Source organism: Coffea arabica, chromosome 4e (genome assembly GCF_036785885.1).
Source record: "Coffea arabica cultivar ET-39 chromosome 4e, Coffea Arabica ET-39 HiFi, whole genome shotgun sequence".
Taxonomy (NCBI): Eukaryota; Viridiplantae; Streptophyta; class Magnoliopsida; order Gentianales; family Rubiaceae; genus Coffea; species Coffea arabica.
Genome location: NC_092317.1, coordinates 47,574,040 through 47,599,101, shown reverse-complemented (window position 1 = coordinate 47,599,101; position 25,062 = coordinate 47,574,040). Strand labels below are relative to the sequence as shown.

At 38.0% G+C, this 25,062-nt stretch overlaps 4 protein-coding genes across 5 annotated transcripts; 1 reads left to right on the top strand and 3 right to left on the bottom strand.

Annotated features, from left to right (window-relative positions):
• Window positions 1-75: 75 nt before the first annotated feature.
• On the bottom strand, window positions 76-4,503 carry LOC113742830 (protein QUIRKY-like). The gene has a single exon (XM_027270827.2). It carries the CDS (start codon window positions 3,684-3,686, stop codon window positions 549-551), a length of 3,138 nt encoding a protein of 1,045 aa, XP_027126628.1. The 5' UTR covers window positions 3,687-4,503; the 3' UTR covers window positions 76-548.
• A 1,604-nt stretch (window positions 4,504-6,107) lies between these two features.
• On the bottom strand, window positions 6,108-7,404 carry LOC113741937 (uncharacterized). The gene is made up of 2 exons (XM_027269607.2): window positions 7,160-7,404; window positions 6,108-6,853 (listed from the first exon to the last, which is right to left on the bottom strand). The coding sequence occupies exons 1-2, from the start codon at window positions 7,299-7,301 to the stop codon at window positions 6,288-6,290; spliced, it is 708 nt and encodes a 235-aa protein (XP_027125408.1). The 5' UTR covers window positions 7,302-7,404; the 3' UTR covers window positions 6,108-6,287.
• Window positions 7,405-8,834: 1,430 nt separating this feature from the next.
• LOC113741117 (pectate lyase-like) lies at window positions 8,835-10,715 on the top strand. Its single transcript, XM_027268597.2, has 4 exons — window positions 8,835-9,032; window positions 9,119-9,770; window positions 9,915-10,157; window positions 10,494-10,715. The coding sequence occupies exons 1-4, from the start codon at window positions 8,842-8,844 to the stop codon at window positions 10,713-10,715; spliced, it is 1,308 nt and encodes a 435-aa protein (XP_027124398.1). The 5' UTR covers window positions 8,835-8,841.
• Window positions 10,716-11,615: 900 nt separating this feature from the next.
• LOC113741375 (isochorismate synthase, chloroplastic-like) lies at window positions 11,616-24,749 on the bottom strand. 2 transcript variants are annotated; one of them, XM_027268893.2, is made up of 16 exons: window positions 24,512-24,749; window positions 24,191-24,394; window positions 18,377-18,639; window positions 16,864-16,981; window positions 16,632-16,748; window positions 16,330-16,476; window positions 15,992-16,066; window positions 15,832-15,900; window positions 14,762-14,880; window positions 14,581-14,638; window positions 14,310-14,420; window positions 13,963-14,047; window positions 13,223-13,320; window positions 12,942-13,034; window positions 12,671-12,744; window positions 11,616-11,922 (listed from the first exon to the last, which is right to left on the bottom strand). In XM_027268893.2, the coding sequence occupies exons 1-15, from the start codon at window positions 24,635-24,637 to the stop codon at window positions 12,694-12,696; spliced, it is 1,734 nt and encodes a 577-aa protein (XP_027124694.1). In that variant the 5' UTR covers window positions 24,638-24,749; the 3' UTR covers window positions 11,616-11,922; window positions 12,671-12,693. The 2 variants fall into 2 exon arrangements, with proteins under 2 accessions (XP_027124694.1, XP_027124695.1); XM_027268894.2 differs by having other exon boundaries at window positions 11,616-11,864.
• Between the last annotated feature and the right edge of the window lie 313 nt (window positions 24,750-25,062).

Here is a 25,062-nt window from a genome sequence, read left to right as displayed (position 1 = left end):
AAATTTGAATTAATTAAGTTACACTGAATTTTTTAGGTAAAATTTACTCTCAAAAATAAATAATAAACTATTGACTTTGCAGCAAAAGTTCTAGTACTAGAATGGTTTTACATTTGATGATGTTAAAATGCAAAACCAACAATAATAATTTGTTAGTGCTTTTCAGGACATCATCACAGCCCAAGTAACCTTCATTTCAAATCTCTGCCTCCTCTTTTCTAAACTCCCCCCCACCCTTTATGGCTATATTTCCCCTACCTTTTTTTCCTTATTTCAACAGTTAGTCAATGAATTCAAACATCAAAAAGCTCCAAATCCCACTTGCCTGCCTCACTTTTCACTTCTTCCCATGTTATTAATCAATCAACTTTTCAACAGATCCCATGCCCAAACAGACACAGTTTCACACTCACCAATCATCAAATAATCTTCCATCAGTCCCACAATTCCTGGCGCCAAAAATTGACCACTCTCTCTATTAATCTTCTAAATAGTACTCTCTCTTTTTTTTTTTTGCTTTTTTTTTTTAAAAAAAAAAATCTACAAAACTACAGCAACCTGTCAGATAAACTGGGAAGCCTCCTAAAGAAATTCAAGCTGGCTGGGGGCATTGGGTCCCTGAACATGGGATGCCGCAGAAAATAGAATCCAAGGGCTACTGCTACCATTTTTGGTGGCACAATGTAGAGTACCACTGCAATTGTAAGGCACACTCCTATAAAAATTTTGGTGGCCCTGGGGTCCCTCCAACTCACCAATGCTTGGACCCTTTCACCCTGAGTTGCAAAATCACCCAAAACTGTTTGGACCCTTGCTGCCAACAACCTCAACCGGTCATATCTCATTCTAATAATTTCGGCCGGTCTTGAACTCGGAATCGTATCAAATTCCTCGTCCAACTCATCCGGGTCGACCGACTCGGCTTGGGAAAGCCGGATATCCATGCCCGCCGGTACTTTCGGCCTAAACCGATAATACCATACACCGATAAGAAACACGTATAAGAACCCGGTCGGCACGATTAAATCCGGGTACCACACTAGCACTAAGTACAATATGTGGACTAGAACCGTCGTAACCGGGTTTCTCCATCTCTTGATATCATCCAACCATTTAGCCAACCCAACCGCCCAAGCCAGTACGGCCACTATCCGAAACCAATTAGCCTTACTTTTCCTTATGCTCCATGTATGTGAATCCGCATCCAACATATACCGAACCACCTCTGGCCCGAGCGGTGGCTCCGATCGGCCCAACCATGACGCCACCAATTTAGTGGCCGCCGCTCGTAATGCCTCCTGCTGAGCTATCGCCAATGGCCTGAGATAGTGCATTCTCGGCAGCAAAGGTTGCCCATAAGCCGCGCAAGTATCCGGCAGCAATGACGGACAGGCAAATCGAACCGCCACCTCGATTTCACCCATTTTCTTTAATCCGGTTCTTAACAAAACCATTAACGGGTACGAATTTGTGTACACCTTATTACTCTCCAACGTGGATATCCGAATCCGAACTTTCCCAATCCGATAATCCGGCTTCTCCTCTCCGGCGTCAGCAAACATCCGCCAGTTGTCAAATACTCCGATGGTTAGAACGGTGCACGGATCATAGACCTGCCAGGTGTACTGTTCATTCCACCGTGGATCAAAATTGTCCGTAACGGTCCGGGTTCGGACCCATTTCTTCCCATACTTGGCAACACAATAAGCATCCGTGGACCCCTTCCCTCCGCCCTTGGATTTCATCGGCAGCAATCCGCGAGCGCCCAAAATCCCGAGCTCCAGAATCCCAATGGCCGGCTTCCACAGCTGCTTCGCCGTCGGCCTGAAGTCGCTGCACACGTGCGCCGCCTCATCTAGCACGTGATACCCTCCCTCCAAGCACATTCTCAATTGTACCCTCCCACAGTAGGCTCCATTTGGTCCGCCCTCTAACCCCAACCACTTCGCCGCCACGTGCCGCTCATCGAACCGCTGCTCAACCGAGACTAGAGGAATCCTCACGTACCCGAGAATTTCCGGATCTCTACCCGTCCGATCTTCTACCAATATTATCAGGTTGTCTTCCAGTGGCTCTCCGGCTACAAAGATCAAGTCCTCGTTCCAGTGAAACGCGGGAGCATGGTGGCTCATGGACCCTCTCCGCGTCCGAACCGACTGAAGCCCGAGTTGTGCTTTGATCCGAATTTCCGGGACGGTTAGCGGGGGCAAATTCGGAGCAATGTGGAGGTCTTGGGCTTGAATCACTGTAATTCTCAAGTACCATAGCTTAGGAGATTGGTATACTTTTGAGCGCGTATGAGCCACGTGGTTTGGAGGGGCGTCGGAGCTCCAAGCTTCCGGGAAAGCATGGTCGGCCTGAGTTCCTATCCAAACTGATAGCTGAATGTCGCCAGGGACACTGTCCTGGCCATCACCTCCTCCGCCGGGGCCGCTGCCATCAAGGTGGTACCACTGGGGAGCGAGCGGGCTGTCCGGTGGGTCACGCACAGGCACGTCGGAAAGGTCGAAGCAAACGCCACCGAGGAACCTTTCCGACGAGGAGTCCCAGACGGAGATTTGGAGGGTTGAACGGGAATGCTCCGCTCTATTGTGGCATAGAGCAAACACTTGGTTCCATTCCGGGTTGGATGGAGGCTCTCCGGGTCGGGTTGACCCGAGTCTAGACTTGACAGAGTGACTGGAGGTCTGGATCTTTAAATACGGGCTCTCAGTCGGAGCCAGATTGCGGGCCTTCACGATCCGAATGAACAAATACTGCATCGGCTCCACAAGATCGTACGCTGGAATCCTTTCCGATGCATCTCCGGTCCCGGGAATGCTTCTCGGCGAGTAGTCTCCGTTCACTGGTCGCCTCACGACCTTAACTCTCTCGCTACATCTCCCGACTGCCGCGGCCTGCATCCTCCTCACCTCCGGCGGGCACTCCATCACCGGCGGAACGTGCACCTCCACATACCTAACATGCTCCGGCGGCGCCGCATTGGCCGGCGGTGGCTGTGGAGGAGACTCCTCAATCGTAACAACCGGCGGGAACTGATCTTTCACCTCCATAGCAATCTCCGTCGGTAGCGGAACCTCCAAAATCCTCATCGGGGGCAATTCCTCAATCACAGCGACACCCGGCGGTTTGTTGCCTTCCTCCGCCGTCTGCGCCGGGGCCGGCGGCGGGGGCTCCTCCTGAGGTGGTGGCTCAGGCGGGGCCTCTAGCTCATCATAGTAATAAATCTTCAGCCCCAACTCACCCCTAATCCAACTGAACACACTTTTTTTCTCAAGTGCAAAATAAATTATCCCTTCTTCACCTCTCTTAGAAAACTGACTGCCGTAAATTTTAACTCGGCCGAGGAAATGGTTTTTTCTTGCATTCCCGCTGCTGAGCTTCTTGTCGTTGTAAACCTCAATCTCGAGCTCTTCGTATTCCATGGTGGAAGGATCAGAGACGACGAACTCGAGGGTCTCGTTCCAAGAAGGGTTGAGGTTCTTGTGGACAGTGGAAGTTCTTTTCTTTTGGCCGTCGAAATCCACGACGACATATGGGCTTGAACTGCCCTGGCCATCTTTCGGGAGGAGGTCGCGGGCCTCCACAACTTCCACGATAAGTTTCCGGATAACTTGTGGGGGTCTTGGTGGCTGTTCTGGTTGCGGAGGCTGGTGCTGGTCCGGTTGGGCCGTGGAGTTTGTCATGGCGTCATCCTCGTGCTAGGTGGTGGGTGGTGGAAGTGGAGGAGATGTTGGAGGTGTTTAGTTTTTGGACTGAGGGTTTTTGCATTCAGTGGTGAGCGTCACTGTGCATGGTTTTTGTTTTGCTTCTACGTGAGTTTTTCCACTAATTTCTGGGTTTTTTTTTTTAATGTGGGGTGCTTTCTGTTATGGCATTGGGGAATGTTTTTAGGGGGTGGGGAACTGTGACAGTGGTGGGATGGGGATGTTTTTGGGGTCTGGTTGCTGAATGCTGGTGCTTTCTTTTGATGATCTGTGTGGGTATGTGTGTATGAGAGAGACTGATTCCATGCTCTCTGCTGAAGGTTTCTATACTTTTTGGCTAACACACTACTTTTTGGGTTCTAAAATAAGTGGACTTCTCTATGGTGGCAACTTTTCATTTACTGGTTTTTATGTTTTTCCTTTTTCTTATATGAGTTGTAGATGAATAATTTGGTGTATAAATAAACTATGATAAATGTGATTTCATGAAACTAGTGATTAGGAAAGAGGAGGGATGGCATTGCAGTTTGCAAGACTGCTATTTTTGTGCTGTGAATGTTTGTAGGAAGGCAGAGTTGGATTTTGTCTGAAGTTATTCTCCAACAGTAACAAAATCTAACATTTAAAAGTATCTTTACTATTTAGATCTGTTGCACAGATCCTACCGGTTAGGGGCTTGGATTATCTTATGGGTATATGATATCCTATGTCCACTTTTCTTGACACCTGAAAAAAGCTCCTAACTAAAAATATTCGGATGACAAAGTTTTGAAGAGGGCCTAGTTTTTAACATGGAAACTGATTTGTATTGAAGATCCTGGAGCTGGATTTGAAGAATGTATGTAGTTTCTTATTTTTTTTAAAGAAGTAATTGAGATGAAAATTTATATTCAACAAAACAGTGGGAAAAAAATAAAAAGGAGCCGAAGTTTGAATAGAAAGATTCGAAGGCAGACGAAGTTCCTAATTCGTATTAGGTTGCTAATTCTGATCATTTTTCTCTGCAGTTCAAGAATTCTGATCATTATCCTGCGGCCAGAGCAGAGGAATATATTCTCCATCTGGTAGCTTATTTCTTACTGTATCTCTGGTATGGCCTTGTAGATAGGTCATGTCATAGTGGTAATGTGTAAAGCTAGACTTGAAACGGACTTCTTGTAATATAAATGAGATTTTGTGTAGAGCAACAAGATGCTTCTGTAAGGCGCCTGATTCTACCACCCCCTCTATTCTACTCTGCCTACAGCTTCTGTCTTCCTTTTTGTCAAAAGCTCCAAACACATTTTGAGAAAAGTTGAGGATAAAAGCATCTCCTTTATTGCTTCAGTAGGGCCCTTAAAAGTCTTTGTTCTGTACTAGTACTCTTTGTCAACATAATAGCTGTCAAGATTAGATTGTGTTTGGCCCAGGTATAATCGGGATTTCCCAAAAACCTGCTGACTTATGGTGTCATACAGGAGGTGGAAGGCTAAAACAGTTAATCATTTCTTCAGAATTTTGCAGTGTAAATGGACCAAAAGTCCTGAACTTCGTTGTCTTTGAGGGCACTTGGATGGGCTTTCCCAATCTAGTCAAGGTTTTGCACCCTGTAGATTAATTGGTTGCAGTAGGACGAAAAGAGGTACATTTGTCCCGAAAGAAAATGTTTCTTCCTATGCTATGGTTCCTAATACTCTTGGCTGACTTTGCTGTCTGATTAATATTCTGAGTGGATGGAAAGGGTACACATTGATGTTTAGGTGTGTCTAATCTAAGTTCCAAATGCTGCAGCCAATGAAGGTTTAGCTGGTATAATAATAATAATACTTCCTGAATGCTTGTGCCTCCTGTAACTGTTCAATATCATTGATAGATAGAGACATGATCCTTTGTTTCTTGTCTATCTTTCTTTTAGAAAATGTAATTTCTGCAGTTTTAAACATGCACTTTTGGCTCGAATGTCAATGAAGCTTCTTTCTCTTTTAGCTGGTAGCTTGAGAGGGATGTTTATGCATTGCTTCCTCGCCTTTTCTGAATTGGTGTGACTAGTTATGGAATCTGATCCTTTTAGGATAAAGACATCTTTGAATTGATGCTTATATGATGGATATTCCCCTCCCATGGATGATGGAAAATCAGGTCAGCAGCAGCAGCCCACCGATAATCCTTGTACCATCCAATCAGCTATCAGACCACTGCAATATTATTGCTTGTTTTTGTTTTTCCCCTTTCCAAAAGGAATCTGGTTCCATCTTAATTCCCTATTTCTAGTGCAAACCTGACTCTTTTCCCCAACTTCCCTTCCTTCTCCTTCAATCCCCCCCTCCCTAATCCCCTAACTCTTTTTAACTAGTACTAAACTCAAGATGCAAACCGAATTAAATAAATTTAAGATACTACTAAAATATAATCAGAGATATAGGATTCAAACTATAGATGTACACTTCATTTTGGAATTTATAAACTTTTATAGTAACAATTTTTAGATGGGGGAAGGTATGAAGAAGAACAAGGGGAATGAGAATGGCTAGAATCAAATCCATCATTATGTGATCAAGCGCCAAGACCCTTAATCAATAGGAACTTGTTCGAAGTCATGTCTTAATTTTCAGGATTTGTCTGGAATTTTTGACAGACGAAAACCCCCAAGGAGAATGCTAAGACTGCTGTGACAACTATCCCTTTATTCTTCTTCAACTGCAGTCTTAGTGTTTCCAACAGGCTGCTCTCATTCCTCACACTTTCTTTCCTTGCATCATGAAATTCTTCTTCATGTTCTCCATCACAATCTTCTTCTTTTTTCGGTTCTTCGCTCGGTCCCTTCTCAGTCCTCTGGTGATTGTCGATTTTGTCTTGATCATCATCAATCACTTGATGATCTCTGTCTGAATCATTCTTCTGTTGGCTCTCTTCCTGTATATGATCAGTTTGTGGTACTGTGTCTTTCTCGCGGTTACTTTCGTTTTCTGCTGTAGCTGTCTTGGGAATGATCATGTAAAGGATTTCATCTTCAAACTTAGCAGTGGCCTCCTGGATGTCTGAATTGTCTGGAACTCGATAAGATTGCTGAAACCGGATGTGTTTTATCCCATTCACTTGCCTTTCTCCACTTACCAATAAATGCCCGTAGTTATCAACTCGAAGCTTCACCTCATCCATTTTAAACCCTTCAATAAGATAGTGAAAACAACATGCTCAGATTACACATATTCCTTCAAACAACTTAGATCATCACCTTCAAGCAAAGAAACAAGCATACACAAACAGAAAAGGGGCTAAATCCAAACGCTTCCATCTTGAATGGACAGTCGAAACCTTATTCATAGTTCCATGCGTTAAAAGCTTGTATATAAAAACAATGTATTTGTACATGCAGGGCATGGTTTTATTTAGTATGGAGGGGTGTGGATTTAACTCATCGCGAAGAATTACATTACAAAAGTTGGAAAATGAGATGAATTCTTGGCATATACCGGGAAGATCAATGATTAGACAGTGGCGATCTTTGTCCTCTGTCCAACCAGAGGAAGGCACAATCTCTTCAAAGATCACATCATGTGGGCTTCTCCTGTCAGCAGCAGCTCCTCTGCCGCCTGCTCCTAACATATTTGCCATGTTCTTCAGTTCCTCTGTATCAAAATGAGCACTGAAAACACTCCGAAAAAATGGTTGAATTCCAAGAAACTCTCTGGGGGGTTTTGTGGAGGGATCGATCGAGCAATGCTGCTGCTATTTAAGCTGTAGTTTCAGCATGTCAATCAAAAGCTAATAGCTTTTCTTGCAAGATTTCTTATTCCAAACTTTTCCTTTTGGACTCTGACAAAAATGGCAATGTTAGATTGTTCATAAAACTACAGGAAGAGGCTATTCTTTGCTTTGCTTAGGACTCAAATAGCCTGTGTCTCCGGTCTTACGTATCTTAGAAAAGGGTGTCTTAGATAGTTTGAATAGGATGGAATGGAAAACTATATTGTATACCTTCGGACAACTAATGGTAAACTTTCACATACCCCTTGTACACCTTTTTCAATCCAACATGTAAGCTGCAGTATTCAGCTGAGTCCATACATGCTTCAAATGGTGACCCTATTCTTGTTACACCACTATCCCTTGTGTTTCTACAGCAATACTTTTGTCCGGTCCACACTAAGTTTGAACCAAAAAAAAAAAAAAAAAAAGTTTAGGGGCCTTTGGTACCATTTATGTTTTGTGTTTTTCTGTTTTTGTTGGTAGATTTTGACAAACAATAACAAAAAAAAAAGAACAGTTTTGTTAAATTTCTTCGTATTTTAGAAAAAAGAAGAACGTTTTATGAAAATGAGCTTTATTTTAAAAACACCCAAAATATTTTTTCAATTATTTTTTTTTAAAAAAAACCTAAACTAGAATATCAATCAATTGAAATTGTAAATTAATTCATTTTATCTTTACTCGACTACCATTTATTTAAACTTGGTCATTTTGATCATAAATTTTGCATATAATTGGAATCCATTTTCCACAAAAAAAAAAAAAAAAACTTTTGTGCATATCGAGAAATAAGCGATGATATATGTTGTAAATGATGTTGATTTTGAAAAGTAGTTTAAATATAATGGAGAGAATTGAGAAGAGCCTAATCCATAGATGCTCTACATTAATCAAATCCAATCTTCTAACACATTTTTTTTTCTTTCTATATTTATTGATATAAATATAGGTTATCTGTAAAACAAATCATCTTTCTGGTCAAATTGATTAGAAACATTCTTTACAAGTCATTTTTTTGACTCTGATTAATGTCCATATATGGAAAGCAAAGCAAATAGACTAAAGATTGACCATTGCCGGAAAAGCACTGGCTCCCCTTTCTTCCCTCTCAACTTCTCATTGTCAAATATTCCAATGTATTAAAGCAAAATCCTAAAAGCTTCAAAAGAGAGAACAAAAAAAAATTAATGCAATTGCATTACAGCCAATGTGACTGGCTTACTTCCATTCATGCATATCCCTAAACCCGATTGAGGTCTCAGTATTCTAATCCCTAAAAGTTGAACATATTATGTTCAAACCCTTTATTGCTTTCTTGTTACAAAATTAATTTGGTTAAGAAAACCATTTGCCAAAAAAAAAAAAAAAAACCCAAAAACAAACAAAAAAAAAAAGTGACACAAAAATGGATTTCAAGAAAAGTAGCTTAATTTTAGCATTTGCTCTTATTGCTCTGGTTTATACCATTGAGGCACACATTGCCGAGTTTGATGAGGTCTGGCAGAAGCGCTCAGAAGAAGCAAAGGAGGCTGCTCGCCAAGCTTACCATCCTAACCCCGAAAATGTCACTTCTCATTTTAATGAGAAAGTCCATAGGTGGATTTTCCCTAAATTCTCTACATTCTCTTCTTGGTGGAAATTTCTTGAAAACATAATATAAAATCATGCATTGATTCATGCAGGTCCATTGATGGCCACAACAGCAGAAGAAGGGACTTGCACAAGTATAATGGTCCATGCACAGCCACAAACCCTATTGATCAATGTTGGAGATGCCAGAAAAATTGGCGTAAAAATCGTATGAAGCTAGCTGATTGTGCTCTTGGCTTCGGCCGCCATGCAACTGGAGGCAAAGGTGGCAGGATTTATAAGGTCACTGATCCTTCTGATAATGACCTAGTCAATCCCAAGCCCGGAACTTTAAGACATGCCCTTATCCAGCCTGAGCCCCTTTGGGTCATATTCACCAAGAATATGGTGATCAGGCTTAGCCAAGAGCTTATCATGACCAGCAACAAGACGATCGATGGCCGCGGCGTACAAGTCCATATTGCATATGGTGCTGGATTCACCCTGCAATTCGTGCATAACATTATCATCCACAATCTTCACATTCATGACATTAAGGCTGGCAATGGTGGCATGATTAGAGACTCTGTCAATCATTATGGCATTCGTTCAAGAAGTGATGGAGATGGCATTTCAATCTACGGTTCCACCAACATTTGGATCGATCACATCTCAATGTCTAATTGCAATGATGGACTCATTGATGCTGTTCAGGCTTCCACAGCTATAACCATCTCCAATGGCCATTTCACTCATCACAATGAGGTAATTATCTATCTATCTATCTATATGTCTACAGCATTAGACTCCTACTTTTCATGTACAAGGATGGAAACATCATGCTACTTAGTAGTATTGATTATATTTATACACCCTCTTATTAACAAAGTTAATGTTCTTTGTCCACAGGCAATGCTCTTTGGTGCAAGTGATAGCTACTCAGATGATTCCATAATGCAAATAACTCTTGCATTCAACCACTTTGGTCAAGGAATAGAACAAAGAATGCCAAGGGCTAGATGGGGTTTCGTGCATGTAGTGAACAATGATTACACACATTGGCTAATGTATGCCATTGGAGGAAGTCAACACCCCACTATACTTAGCCAAGGCAATCGCTTCATTGCTCCTGAAAATCCATATGCTAAAGAGGTAATTAATGATACTGATTAGCAATCAAATGTTCACAGATATAAACACCGTACAAAACGATTCATCCATTGGGCCAACTTCTGTTTAAGATACTGATTTTATTAGAAGACACGTTTTTTCACAAACTCTGCAGTAAATTACAGTAAAGTTTTATATAAATATCCAAAAAACTTATCATCCAAATGGACCCACTAAATGGTAACTAGCTCGATAATATAGATGCCTCTATAATGGTGAGTACAATCTTTTAGACCATCAAGAAAATAAGGGTATGATCTATTACCTATATAAAGCTTTTTTTTTTCTCTGTCATTAATGCAAACCATGGTGATCCAGGTGACCAAGAGGGACTATGCACCAGAAAGTGTGTGGAAAGATTGGGTATGGAAATCGCAGGGAGATCTTATGATGAATGGAGCATTCTTTGTTCAATCAGGAGATCCCAATCACAATTTTGGTTCCAATGCAGATTTGATCGGTCCAAAGCCTGGGGAATTTGCCAATAGGCTCACACGTTTTGCAGGAGCTCTAAATTGTATAGCCAAAAGGCCATGTTAAAACCTATAGTACTATACACTTAATGATTCCAAACAAGCCCGCAAGGAATCTGAAAAAGAATCAAGAAGAGATTTAATGGAGATCACTTGTTTGAGAAACTTTGTACTCCCTGCTTTTCAACTCTTGATAAAAAAAAAAGTCTGGTTGCCTGCTTACAAAAAAGGAGAAAAGAAAAGGAACAAAGTTATCTGAACTTCTTGTTTTGCATGAGCAGATAAATTTGGATTTTCTTTCGCTCAATTGCCCTTCTGATCCTCCCTGAACATAAAAGACATATAGTTATTACCATCAGTATTCTTATTCTGTAAATTCAAGTGCATATGCTAGGCTTCTATAAGTTCACTAAATCATTAAATTGATTATACCAACTTGGCTCATTAACCTCGTATGCCAAGTATAATGACTAAACAAGATCTTCAGATTTAAGATCCTAGTAACTTGGCCAGATTACCATGTTGTACAAAGGACTTAGATAGATGTGCAATTTTGCCTTGTTGGTTTCAGTTGAGTCAATTAGATCTCATCTTGGCACAACCCAATTTAATTACACCGCTTGGCTTCCATCTGCACCAATACTTGGCAAGTTCAGCGCCATCCCCTAAAACAAGTAATTTCGCCTGACCAACTCCCATTCCACCTGATACTCAATTTCCAGCATCAGGTTGGCCTTTTTCACAGACAAGCAACAGCTCACCAAACTGAAGCATGTCATTGATGGAGTTATTCTTCATCACAGGCTTAATCTATCAATCTTTGTTCCTTCTTTGCCTCTACTATAAAAGGGTCTGGATTAGGTTTTAGACGGTTTAACTCCCTTCCTTTTCTAGATGAGGGCATGCGAGGTCAGCCAAGAAGCAATGAATTCTGAAGCATTTTAACCAGATAAGCTTGAGCAAAAGATCAAGGGATAAATGCTTTTCTTCTGTGGTATGTCATATAACTGGAGAAAGACATTAAAGCATTCTTACAATAAGAGTTTGGTAGCTTAGATGAAGCCACATAACAGTGAAAAGAAAAAAGAAGAAAAAGGAGAAGACTTCTTTACATCCAACATCAACAAGTATTCCTTAATCTGCCCAGCTGCTTATGCTGAAGATGATGCATTAATCATTACGCAAATGAGTGAATGCTAAACTTTGTCCGAGCAATCTGCAAATTTTGCAGGATTTTGAATATTTAACAACTCCAATATCTACCACCAGCTGGACTGAAAAAGTAAAAAAAATCTCAGAAATAACAAGCTAAAAGGTAAGTAGAGTATGCCTGCACACAAGAGCACATCTCTTAATTTTACATGTCTCCAATTTATCAAATATATCTCCATTATGTACTGGGGAGTTCTTTTTTCTGAGCTACTTATTTGTATTTGAATTAATGGTTTGGTGTTTAAATATCTAATTTTTTGCCTGAAGTCGTTGGTTGAAGCATACAATGGAAGTGTGGCCTGAGAACGGATTACGATCTTGCTATCCTTAATAACTAAATCAAGCATCATAAGAGTTGGTGTCAAAGATGGTTCAGTAAATCAATGTGATGATACAATACATTACATCTTTTGACTGCATTTCCAATAAATGAGATCAAAACCATTCAGCACTAATTAGCTGCCAAATTTTCAGTCATGGCACATCTGAAGCTACAGTCTCTTTAGTACTTACACAGATTATAGTTATAGATGCTCTTTGATTTTCCTGACACGGCCACATGCCCTTTTTTATAATTAAAGTACTAATATATTCCATAATATTCCTTGCCCTCTATATTAGACTTATATTAGTTATTAATTTCATTTATATAATAATGTCATGCACCTATGCGAACATAATAAGCTGGGTTCATGTTAAATAAAGTTTCGCTCTTTATTGACAATGTTGAGTCTTGACAAGAAAATAAAAAAGAACTACAGGTACAAGCTTGAAGTTGCAGACTGCAGCAAATGTTTTGGAACTACTCACCTTGTGTTTGTTCATTCCTCCTACTACACTGTTGTTGCCAATGTGGGCACCTCTAGTTTCATCAATTTCATAAACTGGATACAAAAACAAAAGCAGGAAAGGTGAAGAGCATATAAGGCAGTAGTTCTTCCAGGTATCGCTTAAGAACAAATAAATATTTAACTGCACAACTTCTTTAGTTTTGCAAGTAACACTCCTACCCGAGCAACTGAATCATGGCAATTAATTTGATAGACAGAAAACAGAAACTATGTCGTTACAAAGCACGAACCTGTGATGCCTTGAGCTCCAACTCCTCCCATTCTAGAGCTGGATCACTTCCTTCAACTATGCCAAGTCCAGCATAAATTAGTGCACCAATGCCCTAGATTTAAATTGATCACATCAGCTTATATGTCAATTATGTGACTGCATAATGTCACTGAACAATCACAATCTAACATTGGTTATGTGGCTTCATATACCATCATGCAATTAATGTTCTAAGATTGCAAAACTAGTGCTTGTGGAAAAGACCATGATACTCGAGTAAATGCATCGACTTAACCTCACCTTTCCAATCAAAGCAGACCTGATTCCAACAGCAAACTCACTCTGTCTTCCTCCAAAGAAACCAACAGGACCAGCATACATCCCTCGGTCAAACATTTCTGTAATACGTTATTAATTGTTATTTCACATACAATGATGCAAGGTAATATCCAGACCTGTGATCTGTTCATTATGCTGCAGAACAATCATAACAGCTGTAACCAATATTGGATGAAGATAAGTGCAGAATGAATATCCTCTATGCATGATTCAAAGGATTCAAAACTTTTCTGCACTAATATTTATCAATGTAGAACAAAGTTTTAGATAAAAATAGCTCTAGTTGTTCATTGTGTTAAATGAAAACGTCAACAGAATCCAAAAATAGTCTGATAGATGATCTGAATATGATCTTTTGTAACCTCACAAGCATGTAAAAGGGAAAAGGCGATGACGAGTTCCAACAATATCAATCAAATCAGTCGCACAACATTGTGAAGTACTATAAGTACATTTTTCATCTGAATGCATATAATTCAACACATCCACTTGATGCAATCTTACAACTACAATCTTAGAAGTGATAATAGATCATATAGATAGACCTTGAGTTTTTTGTTTTCTTTTTTCCGTTTTTGACCTAATAGACCTTGAGTTTTAGTTATGTTAACTTCACAACAAAAAAAGGACTGTAACTACATTATGCAGAGATCATGAGAACAAAATATTCATGCTGAATTGGAGTATCACTTTCCACATACCAGTGTCTGTAATAAAATCCCGTGCCACTTCAGTAGGAAAGCCACAAACTGCTGGAGTTGGGTGAAGGGAAGACAATATTGTGAACTGGAAGTTAAAGTAGTCAGCACTTCAGAAATGAAAGGAGACAATGACTTTGTAAATAATGATCCACCACAGTTCAAAAAATTTATTCTTGTGTAACAATATAAGAATCCCTTTACAACTTCTCACTAATCTGGAGTGAGGATGCTGTGTCAAGAGAGACAAATTCTAGGGAAAAAAATGCAGTATCTTGTAGAAGTTTCCCGCATCTAAAAGTGAAACTTCAGTTGTTTTGACAGAAATATGCAGAAAGAAAAGGTTTTACCTCATCATCTTCAGATCGCAATGTCCCAGAAAATCGACCATAAAGATGTTGAACCCTGGACAGCTTTCTTACAACTTTCTCTGGATTAATTACTACACTGGAACACACAGCCTACAAGAAAATGAGGGAGGAAAAAACGTTTGTCATATTTCAAGGACTGAAGAACTAATAGACAGTATTAAGTGATATATGTTGTGCCTTTGTGCTGATAACAAGGTTCCATTACAGTGTTGCATGCTAAAAATTTCTGGGAAGGGATTCAGTTCCTTGCCTCTAGTTTTCTTCTTATGTTTTCTCGTACTATGGCAAACTCGTGGTGGTCCTTGGGACTGTAGATGAATGGAAGAACAAGACAAACTGTCAATACAAATGAGCGAAAACAAGAAATAACATCTCTAGTGCCAAGATAAATACAAGTCTTTTGTTGCTCTATAAATAGCGAAGCACGAAACCTGGAGAATAAGTCATGTGCTATCTGAAGATCTAAAGACTCTGATCCTCCTCTAGCTCGGGTTGCAGCCAAAGCTTCACTAAAAATGCTGAACTCATCACGACGGAATAGTTGCTCTGGCTACAGTGTAAACACAAATAATCAAAATGCAAATAGATTCGTAACTATATGTCCAGAAGTCAATCACCGAACAAGGAGACTATAACACAGTATTTCTTCAGCTACTTGTGTTTAGAGTCACAATAACTTGTGATATATCCAATTAGGAGAAAGTAAATGTTTCACTACTCGAAGATATACAAAAGGAATCTCTGCCACCTATGAAACAACAAGAAATGGATTTTAACCAGTCCGACTCTCCTTTCTCCCCCCTCACCCAACCACACCACCACGCCTATTGATCAATATCCTCAAAAGCCCACTTTATAACAAGAACAGTCATGCAGAAAATATGAAGCAACAATGCAGAAAATAACAGCCATAGTCCTATAGAATGGCAGTCCCTGGGCAGCTATCAAGCTGCATTATCCAAAAAGAATGGTTATAGATGAATAATTAGAGATGAAAAAGAGGATAGAACAATCCAAAAGTTCTATTTTTTTAATAAACCAGCACAATTTACATTAAACAAAGGGGTAAAAGTGATTGGACACTGTAAATGGAAGAAGAGACTATTATAAGCTCACGATTTAGTTATTTGGGTTAATACGAGACAAGTTAGCTCCATCATGAATGCAGGTTTGAGACAGATATCAAGTTCTTTGTATATGTCAATTCTAATTCTTCCTCAAGAAAAGAGTTTAAAGAAAGTGACAAGACAGATCACTAAATATTCTCAGTACTGTCAGCATTTTCTCGTAGAGGCTACGAAAATAGTTGAATACGCGATGATTAATCAAAGTATTTGAGCAGGCAAAGGTCCATAATTGTCGTCAGGTTTTTCCACCACTAAATTCATCATTAGGTGCGACATTTTTGTTCTTAATTAACAACGTAATGGGCAGAAAACTATGAAAACTAAAACAAGATACATAAAAAATGTTGACCACGTATCACTGCCGGCCCACTTACAGTGTTACCAATGAATGCTGGAGATTCTGGAGGTTGAAGGCAAAATTGATAAGCATCTTTTCCCTCACCCTGCAGTTTAAGCATCCAAAGTTTGTGAGCCTTGAAAGAATCAACGGATGATAGTTTATAATAATTTGATTGAAAAAAATGCAACAACGACCTTTAGACTACCCAACCATGCCAAAGGGTTAACATCTGTCGACGTCACAACTTTGCTACTACGTGCAAGTACAACCTACACTTATACAGATAGAAGGTTATGGAAGAGAGAACAAGTTAGCTCGCAGAATGAGCAACAGTAGGCAATATAGAAGTGAAAATAATCAACAATCTTAACATTGCCGATAATGAAACTAATATATATAACACCTAGTCTCAACCTTCAATGCTTATTATATAAGATAAAGCACAGAATATCCAGTTGCTATCATACTATTCTTCTATACTGCTATAAAGAACACAATGATCAGATTGCATGGACACAAAAAAATCCAAGACCTTTTTTAATAGTGAATAGTCTCCCTTTATCCTTTCCAAAGCCTGGTTTACAGATTTATCCCATGATTTTCTGCTGGGATCATGATCAGTACTTGTTATATAAGCATGAGAAGCTTCTTGCCTTAGCCTCGTAACAACAGAGGAAACCTGCATTAAATGTCTAAATTAAATTAAAAGTGGAAGATGATTAGATCTACAATAACTTGTGCACTGCACCATTAGAACCCACTGGAACATACAAACAGGGAGAGCAAAGCAAAGAACTATTCAGGACAAAAGAGGAAAGAAAGTACAACACATACCCTGGCCATTGTCATTTTAAGGGAAGCTATTGCATTTCGATATGTACATGAGAGAGCATTGTCCCAAGCAATAGTTGCAGCAATTTTTGAACTGCCTTCTAGTTCATCAAACTCAACCTGTCAGTTCGACGCATAGAGACATCCAGTCATTTATGGATAGAAATCCAATCACATGTACCAGAGGAAACACATGTCCATAAATAACCTTTGTTAGACAGAGACATATATTCACCTGAGGAACCATGAAGTAAAATGAACCAAAAGCCTTCCATTCTGGTGATATGCTTGCCCTCTCATCAAACCGAATAGCTCCATATGCCCGAATCAGAGGGCAGTTCTTGGACAAAAACCTTTGCTCAAAGTAACAAAAAGGTAAAACTTAATCATTGTATTCATCAAAGTTTCAGACTAGTCATCTATGTTTAACCACTTTAAGAATACAATTGCATCCCAATGCTTTGATAACATCTGAAGGTTCATTTTTAGATTGTGTCCATTTATTACTTGAGTTGCCTAATTCTGAAATAAAAATACTTATAAATCAAGGACTGAAATGTCACCAGAATAAGTGCCTCAGCCAAACACCCAGCCAAAATATTAATTGGAAATGACCAAGATCAAAAACATCAAGATCATCCATGATCATAGCAAATCAAGCATAAAATTGTAACGGCCAAAATGTCTACATATTTTGGTTGATGAGCATATTTTAACTTCCAAACAGATAAAGCGTGTATCTCACTATATTCTAATACCATGGCTGATTCCATGTGTTGGAACTGACCACACAGGTAAATAACTCTCTGGCTAAGCAACTATTTCAGCTTACAAGAAAGAAACCACACTAAGCAAAGCACTTACTGAAGATAACTGCAGTGGCAACAGTAACCTTCCCCCCCCCCCCCCCACTCCCCAATTCGAATTTTGGATTACTTAAAAGTTTCACTTTGTGTTGCATAAACATTTATTAAAGACAGCACCAGTCATCTGTAATTTATAACGTGTTGTCTAGAAATTACCAGACCATCTTTCCTCTTTCACAATATCTAGAAGACATTTCAGTTGTCATTTTAGATCAACATCTATTGCCCCATGGAACGGCCTAACCTCAGAATTTATTGGAAAAGAGCAGTATATCCTGTTAGCATAAGGTCATAACAAAAATTGACCGCCACCAAGCCCTGTGTCCAACTAAAAAGATGCATTATAATTAGACCAAATGGCACATCGCAACTGTTGTTTGCTCATCCTACCAACGTCCAATCTCTCTTTAATTCTTTATTGGAAAGCAACCCGAACATTCTGAAGTTCTTCATTAAACAGATTATAGAGAATGTATTCGACAAAATTATCATTGATCCGCACAAATTTTCAACACTGCCATCATCATCCAGCCAATTTAAAGCATATTTATTCTTTTTTTTTCGTTTTTTTCTGACAAAAGCTAAAGATTTGAACAAATTCAGCTTGTAAATAGTTTTTTTTTTTTTTAAAAAAAAAGACTAAAACTTTAGCTGCATCTTAGCATTCTGATAACAGACCTCTTCCAAGTTTCCATTTATCGCAAGCAAAAAAGAAACAGCATTTATACTTCAAGAACCATCCAACACTCATTCCGGAAAACTACAGATAAAACTACGAAAAGGGATTTCACTTTAATCAAGAACATCACCAGAAATACATCTGAAAACTCAAAATAAAAAAGGAAAAGAAGAATGTGAATGTTGGGTCAGGGTAAGTACTACCTCTTGATTGAGAGCCAATCATGATAAGAAAAGGGATGAAGGCTGCGAAAGAGGACGGCAGAGCCCACCCCAGCAACGCTAACGACGTCGTTGTCTTCGACTGAAGTGGAAGTACGGGGATTGAAGGCATTGCCATTGATGCTCTGAGATAAATCAGAAATGGTGATTCGATTTCTACCGGAAAAGAAGCAGCGTGGGAGATGAAGACTTTGGTCTTGTGAATGAAGCCAGTCCAGTGCTTCAATTTGCTCTAGTATTGGCACCTTTTTCCCAACAAAAAATTTTTGGTTAATAAGTAATAACCAAGGGGCAAAACAGTCAATTAGCAATACTCATTACCAACATTGAAATTCTTTTTTTTTTTTTTAAAGGACAAAAAAACTTGGTTGACCCTCGAACTATCAAGTCTATGCACTTTTAGCCCTACAACTATTATTTATAATATATCTTTAACCCTTCAATTTCTAAAAGCATGTATTTTTTGCCCCTTAGTTCATTTGAGCCGTTAAGGCTAACGGAAACTGCATCATTTCGATACACAGGCAAAAATCAAAGGTGTAGTTAGTTAACATAGTGAAAGATGTAGCATCAAATTAGGGGGGGGGGGGGGGGGGGGGGGGGGGGGGTGGTGGGGTTGGGGTTTTATAGGATCAAATAAATCATATATTTTGCGATTCTCGTGGCACAGGAGTTCATTGGTATACAATATTAGAAAATTTGATACACAGCAAGCCTTGAAGTAGTTGAAAATAGGTTATGAGAGTGCAAAGTTGGGTTGTGAAACATTAAATGATTTCGTGCCAAATTCCTCGTCTTCTTAGACTTCTCTTGCTCTTAAGAACATTTTGATGTAAGTTCAAAAAATGTGGTAAAGGATTTGTAAAATAGAGGTAGAACTATTTTTTTAAAATTTAATATTAGATCCACTCACATAACATATAGCAAGATTCACAAAAAAAATTAAGCCTAAATTTGAAATCTACATAAAAAAAATAGAATGTGCAGATGTAGTTTCATCTAAATTTGACCAATGTAAAGTAGCGATCAACTCTTGGTCAATAGCAGTCGAGGATCATTGAGCCGCAGCCAATAATTGCAGCGGTGACCAATTGTAATTTGAAGAGGGTGATGATTAGGGATGGCAATGGGGCGGGTGCCCGCGGGGGGCTCTCGGGGCGGGGGCAGGGGGGAATTTTTTCCCCCCGCTTAGAAACGGGGCGGGGGGCGGGGGAGTGTACCCCCGCCCCATCCCCCGCCCCGCCACACGCAAAACAAAAAAATATATATATATATAATTATATATAATATGTAAGTTAATTAGTTATAAATTTATGATAATGATATTATTAGTTAGATGTATTATATAATGTATATTAGTTTATGTAATATAATTGATATTATCAATTATATAAATAATTATACATGTCTACTAATAGAATTTATTAATTAGTTATACTAAATTTACTAATACATTTATACTAAATTTATATTTACACTTAATAGAATAACACTTTTTTCTCAAAAAAAAGCACAAACACAATAATGAATTAGTGATTGCATTTGTACTAAAAGTGAAAACTTGACTATTTTAGTTATATTTATTTTATCATATTGGATTGTATTCAAATAACTTCTGTTTGATTGTTTTTATGAGTTTCAATTGTAAAATTACAATGAATAATAATTTGGTGATGTGTTGATATTTTAGTACTTGATTATTTATTAAAATTTAATTATAATAAAATTTTATTAACCCCGCGGGTGCCCCCTCGGGGGAAGCAGGGCAAGGCGGGGTGGGGGCAGGGCGGGGGCGGGGGAGCAGGAGGCGGGGGACGGGGGGAACTAATAGGCAACGGGGCGGGGGGCGGGGGAGGGGTCCCCCGCCCCAACCCCGCCCCGTTGCCATCCCTAGTGATGATCAAAACTACGTCGTTTTTAAGTTAGTTTTGTTAGGCGTAATAGTTGAAATTGACGAAAGGATAAGTAATATACACTTCTAAAAGATGGAGGGCTAAAAGTATGCAAACAATAGCTAGAGGACTAAAAATATAAGAAATTAAATAGCTCGACTCAAAAAATAAAAGAAAGAAATTACTAGAAATAAAATTTAACAACCCCTTGAAAATATTATTTGGTAATGCAATTAGGAAGCCGTCATAAAATAATACTACATTAAATATTACGAGATAGTGTCAAGGTTTTCTTTTTCTTTTTAATCATAAACAGATAATTTATAATAAAGTTATGCTAATGGCAGTAAATACATCATAAACATGTTATAAATAGAAAGGTAGAAGAAAATTAGTAAAAACAAGGAGAAAAAACCAAAATAGTTGCTTACATTTAAAAAAAAAAAAATCTTTCTTTGGTCCCTCGCATATAAAACAATGCAAAATAGTCCCTCACATATTACAAATGTATTAATTTGGTTCCAAAACCTATTTCCTACCAAAATTTATAGCCAACATATACATGCCCAAGTCACTTGCTTATACTTTTAGGGATAAAAGAGGAAAAGAATAACATTCTCCTCAAAAAAGTTTTCCCATCACAACATCTAGGAAGGGAAAACGTGATGGACCATAGAAGGGTTTTTTTTTTTTTTGTGGAAAATAGTATCCTTGTTTCTTTTTTGCCCATGCACATAATTTGAACGAGTATTTTTGGGCCAAAATTTTTTCGTTGGTAATAGGTTTTGGAACCAAATTGGCACATTTGTTATATATAAGGAATCGTTTTACGTTGTTTTACATGTTAGGGACTAGAAAAAGATTTTTAAAATATGAGGGATCATTTTAGTTATTTTCCACAAAAAAAACCAAATTATTAACAAAAAAAAATTAATCAATTATGCATCTAAAATTAAGGAATTAAACTTTGTATTGGTGTAGACATGCATGAACAATTAAATATTATTTTTGTGATGATTGAGACCTTTGTTTTCTATCACAGCTACAATCATTCCACTCTGCCTCTTTCATCACATTAGTCATTCATTCACCTTAAGATGTTGCTATCACAGCTAATTTCTTTTTTTTTTTTTTTGTACGAACTAATTTCTATTATGACTACGAAATATACCAAGGAATTTATACAAACTGATAAAACTATCTTAGGAGTATAATTTTTGCCTCAGCCAAGGTGGAATAATTAGCCTTAAGTCGGTTTCTATCTCGGTGAGCAATGCCATTTCAAGAATTCAACTGCATAGCATTTAAGGCGACTATCGCACTCAAATCCGTAGGTGGAGTGATGAGGATGAATTAATTTCTCACTTTATGAAAACCATTTCTCGTTCAAGAATTTAATTTGTGTGAAACACCAGTCAGTTTCTGCCTGGCCTTGTTTGGACTGTGGTTTTCTATAAAAAAAAAAAAGAATTTTATGATTTTCGTGAACATATTTTTCAACCACCATTTTATCTTATATATATTAAATTAAATCATTACAGTATATATATTATTTTACAAAAACTCCTAAATATAGCAATCCAAACAGGAATTTTTGGCCCATTTGATTTCCACTCGTAAAAATGCCTACTTGCACATGTTTCATGATGCATGTTAACCCCCCATTAAGTTGAAAGGAATGATTAATTATTGCTGTTAAACCCTCCTTTGCTCTTTTTTTCTTGATATATATATATATATATAATGTAAGGTACAAAACTCTAAGGGTGACTAATAAAACATTTTGCATCCTTAAATCTTTCCCAATACTCCAATTGTATCTTAAGCAACTTAGTTGACCAATCTTTGTTACAAAAAAACTTAACTCAACTTGGATTTAATTAAAGAAATCATCCACTCATACCGAGAGTACAAACAGGAGACATGATATCATCTAACAAATTTGACAATGGAAAGTTGTGTTTATTCTATAGCTGCCTGTTTAAATACTTGCATTAAGCATCATCCCTACTCATTTTCGGATGAAGTAGAGATAAAAAAGAAGGGTTTTTTTATGGGCACCAGTTAACACATCTAATATTTACCTAATCTACTATGTATATACACATACTAATAATTATTACTCTCCCTTGCATTTATATAATTTTCCTATTTAATCTTACATACCCTCCCTTGTATTTATTTACTTTGCCCAATTAATCTTACATTTATGAAAATATGACACCTGAAATATATCTTAAAAAGTATATTTGACATTCTGTACATCTTATAAATATAACACTTGAAATATACTTTTTTGGATTTATATAAATATACTTTTTAAGATATAAATTTTAATATATGCAGCAACGTCTACATTAAAAGTTACTCTTTTAAATAGGTTTAATATTTGAGCAAATCTTATGTATATTAACAATATATATATATTACCACCATTGAATCTATACCACACGTATAAAAGTTGAATTTTATAGTTGTCATTTATCCAATGTTGACAGATGATTAACCCTTAATGTTTGGACGAGTCAATCTTCAACGGTCTTTGCTTAGGCCATAGCTTAAACATATCCTAGATTTTAATACATTATTGTCTTAGATATGAAGGGTGACATATGAATTACCAAAACAAATTGACTTTGACACCTTCAGGTAAAATACACAGAAAGTTCTTTTGAAGGTTCTGATCAATGAAAACTTGACATGCGTCCATCCCTATTTTTCCCAGCCTACAGGAGGTTTGACTAGAATTAGTTGTTAACTAATGACTTTTGAGTTAGAAGATCCAAAGTAAGAGCTATTTTCAAATTAGTTAGTGCTAAAATCTACCTTAAAAATACTAATGTATATAGCAAAAATAATTAAAAATATTACAAAGTCATCCACGACCCAGTCTGAAAACTTAGAAAATTGAAGTTCAGGTAAATTATTAGATATGCCTAGGAAGATAATGCCTACAGTAACAACATTCTTCTGTATAAACACGATTTCAGAAAAAACAACAAAATAAGAAGTACCCCTCCTAGGCATTTTCCTACTCCTAGAATGATGTGCAAAATCTTCTATCGATTAAGAAAAGAAAAAATGTTGTACCCTTTTACTTTCTGTCTTTTTCTTGAACCTTTTCTCTCTTATTTTTCCGGTAAGTATGTTTTTTGGGGTGAAATCAATCGAGTCATCCAAATTTTTTGAGTTTATGAGTGATTCATGCAAAAATATGAGCAAAGAAGATTGCATTATCCAGTGCCCTCTTTCCCTGTGCCAACCACGTGGCAAACAATTTTCTTTTCATTTTTCACAAACGAAACCCTCACATGGTCCCCCCTCCCCCCCAAAGAAACGGGAAAAAAAGGATAAGAAACATACGTGTCGGTATCTCATGGTTTAAAATAATTTGAAACATTGATGAAAATCGTTAAAATAAATGGTTTTGAGTGAAATGACAAACATACCCTAATAATATAAGCAAAAAATAGTAAAAAACAAACGATTTTTTATTCATCAATTTCATTCACTAATAATATAAAGCAAAAATCGTCAGTTTCTACAAGTTTGGAGCGAAATTGAAGAAGAGCCATGGTAATTTTATTAAGGTTTGAAGGGCAAAAAAGGTATATCAGATCAAATTTTGTCGTAAAAAACTATTTTTCAAAAGAATCACGTGCAATTCCAACGTGTTTACATTAAACACGTTAGATCTAATGGCTTCCATCAATTTTTCACTTTACTTTAAATCATGAGGTACCAACGCATGTGATTTAATATCATAGGCGGCTTTTCTATAGGATAACTACACCAGAGGGGGTTTTTCTATAGAATAGCTACATCATAGGAGTTTTTTTTTGTTTATTACCCTTAAAAAAAAAATAAGTGAAGATTTGTGTAGCTTATTGCAGTAGGAGCCAACCTCAAGACGGATGATTCCGGAGTCAGAAGCTGAAGGCTGTGATTGCATATCAGCAATGGCTGCGTTGAGACTTTCTACGGCCAATGCCGGAGTAGAAACAGCGGGAAAAGTCCGAGTTTCAATGGTTCCAATGGGAGCTCTTGGGTCATGATCATCACCTTGGCAACCGTTCATTGATAATGAACACGATGAAAAGACATATCTCTGTCATAACACGCAAAATTCGTCAAGCCCAGAAGAGCCCTTTTACCGATAAAAAAACAAGAAGGAATTTTGGTGGAAAACATGCAAAAAAGGTTGGAGGGAGATCAATAGCCTTACTTTAATGGACATATTAGCGGACCGCCTTCCAAAAGTGGGAAGTTTTGAGCTTGAGTAGTGTTTCATGGCTTGAAGCTCCATGAAACTTGCATTATTGATGCCTTGCCCAGCTGTAGCAGCGGCCATTTCAGAGAAGATGCAGAGAAGAGAGTAAAGAAATGGCCTAATAAAATCTAAATTCTGCTCTGAGTTGGAGTTTTGGAGTATGGTAGGATAGAGACTGGCAAGTGGGAGTTTGATTGCAGCATATAACACCAGGTAGGATTTATATTTATAGAGTGGTTTTGTGGTGAGTTGTTGAATTGGTCCCTAAAGTTCTTGTTTGGTCTAATTTTGTTCATGACATATAAATTAATAACACTTGGTTTATAGAACTTTCTTGTCGTTTTCATCACATTCAACTTCATTAAGGAGATATTTACATATTTTATTCATGAGTAAAGAAATGCTGCCATGCTTGGATTGCTTGTTTCCGTCGGAAAATATTGTCGTTTTCCGTGATCACATTTCCCTATTACCTTTTTCCCTCACATATATCAAATCGCTACAGT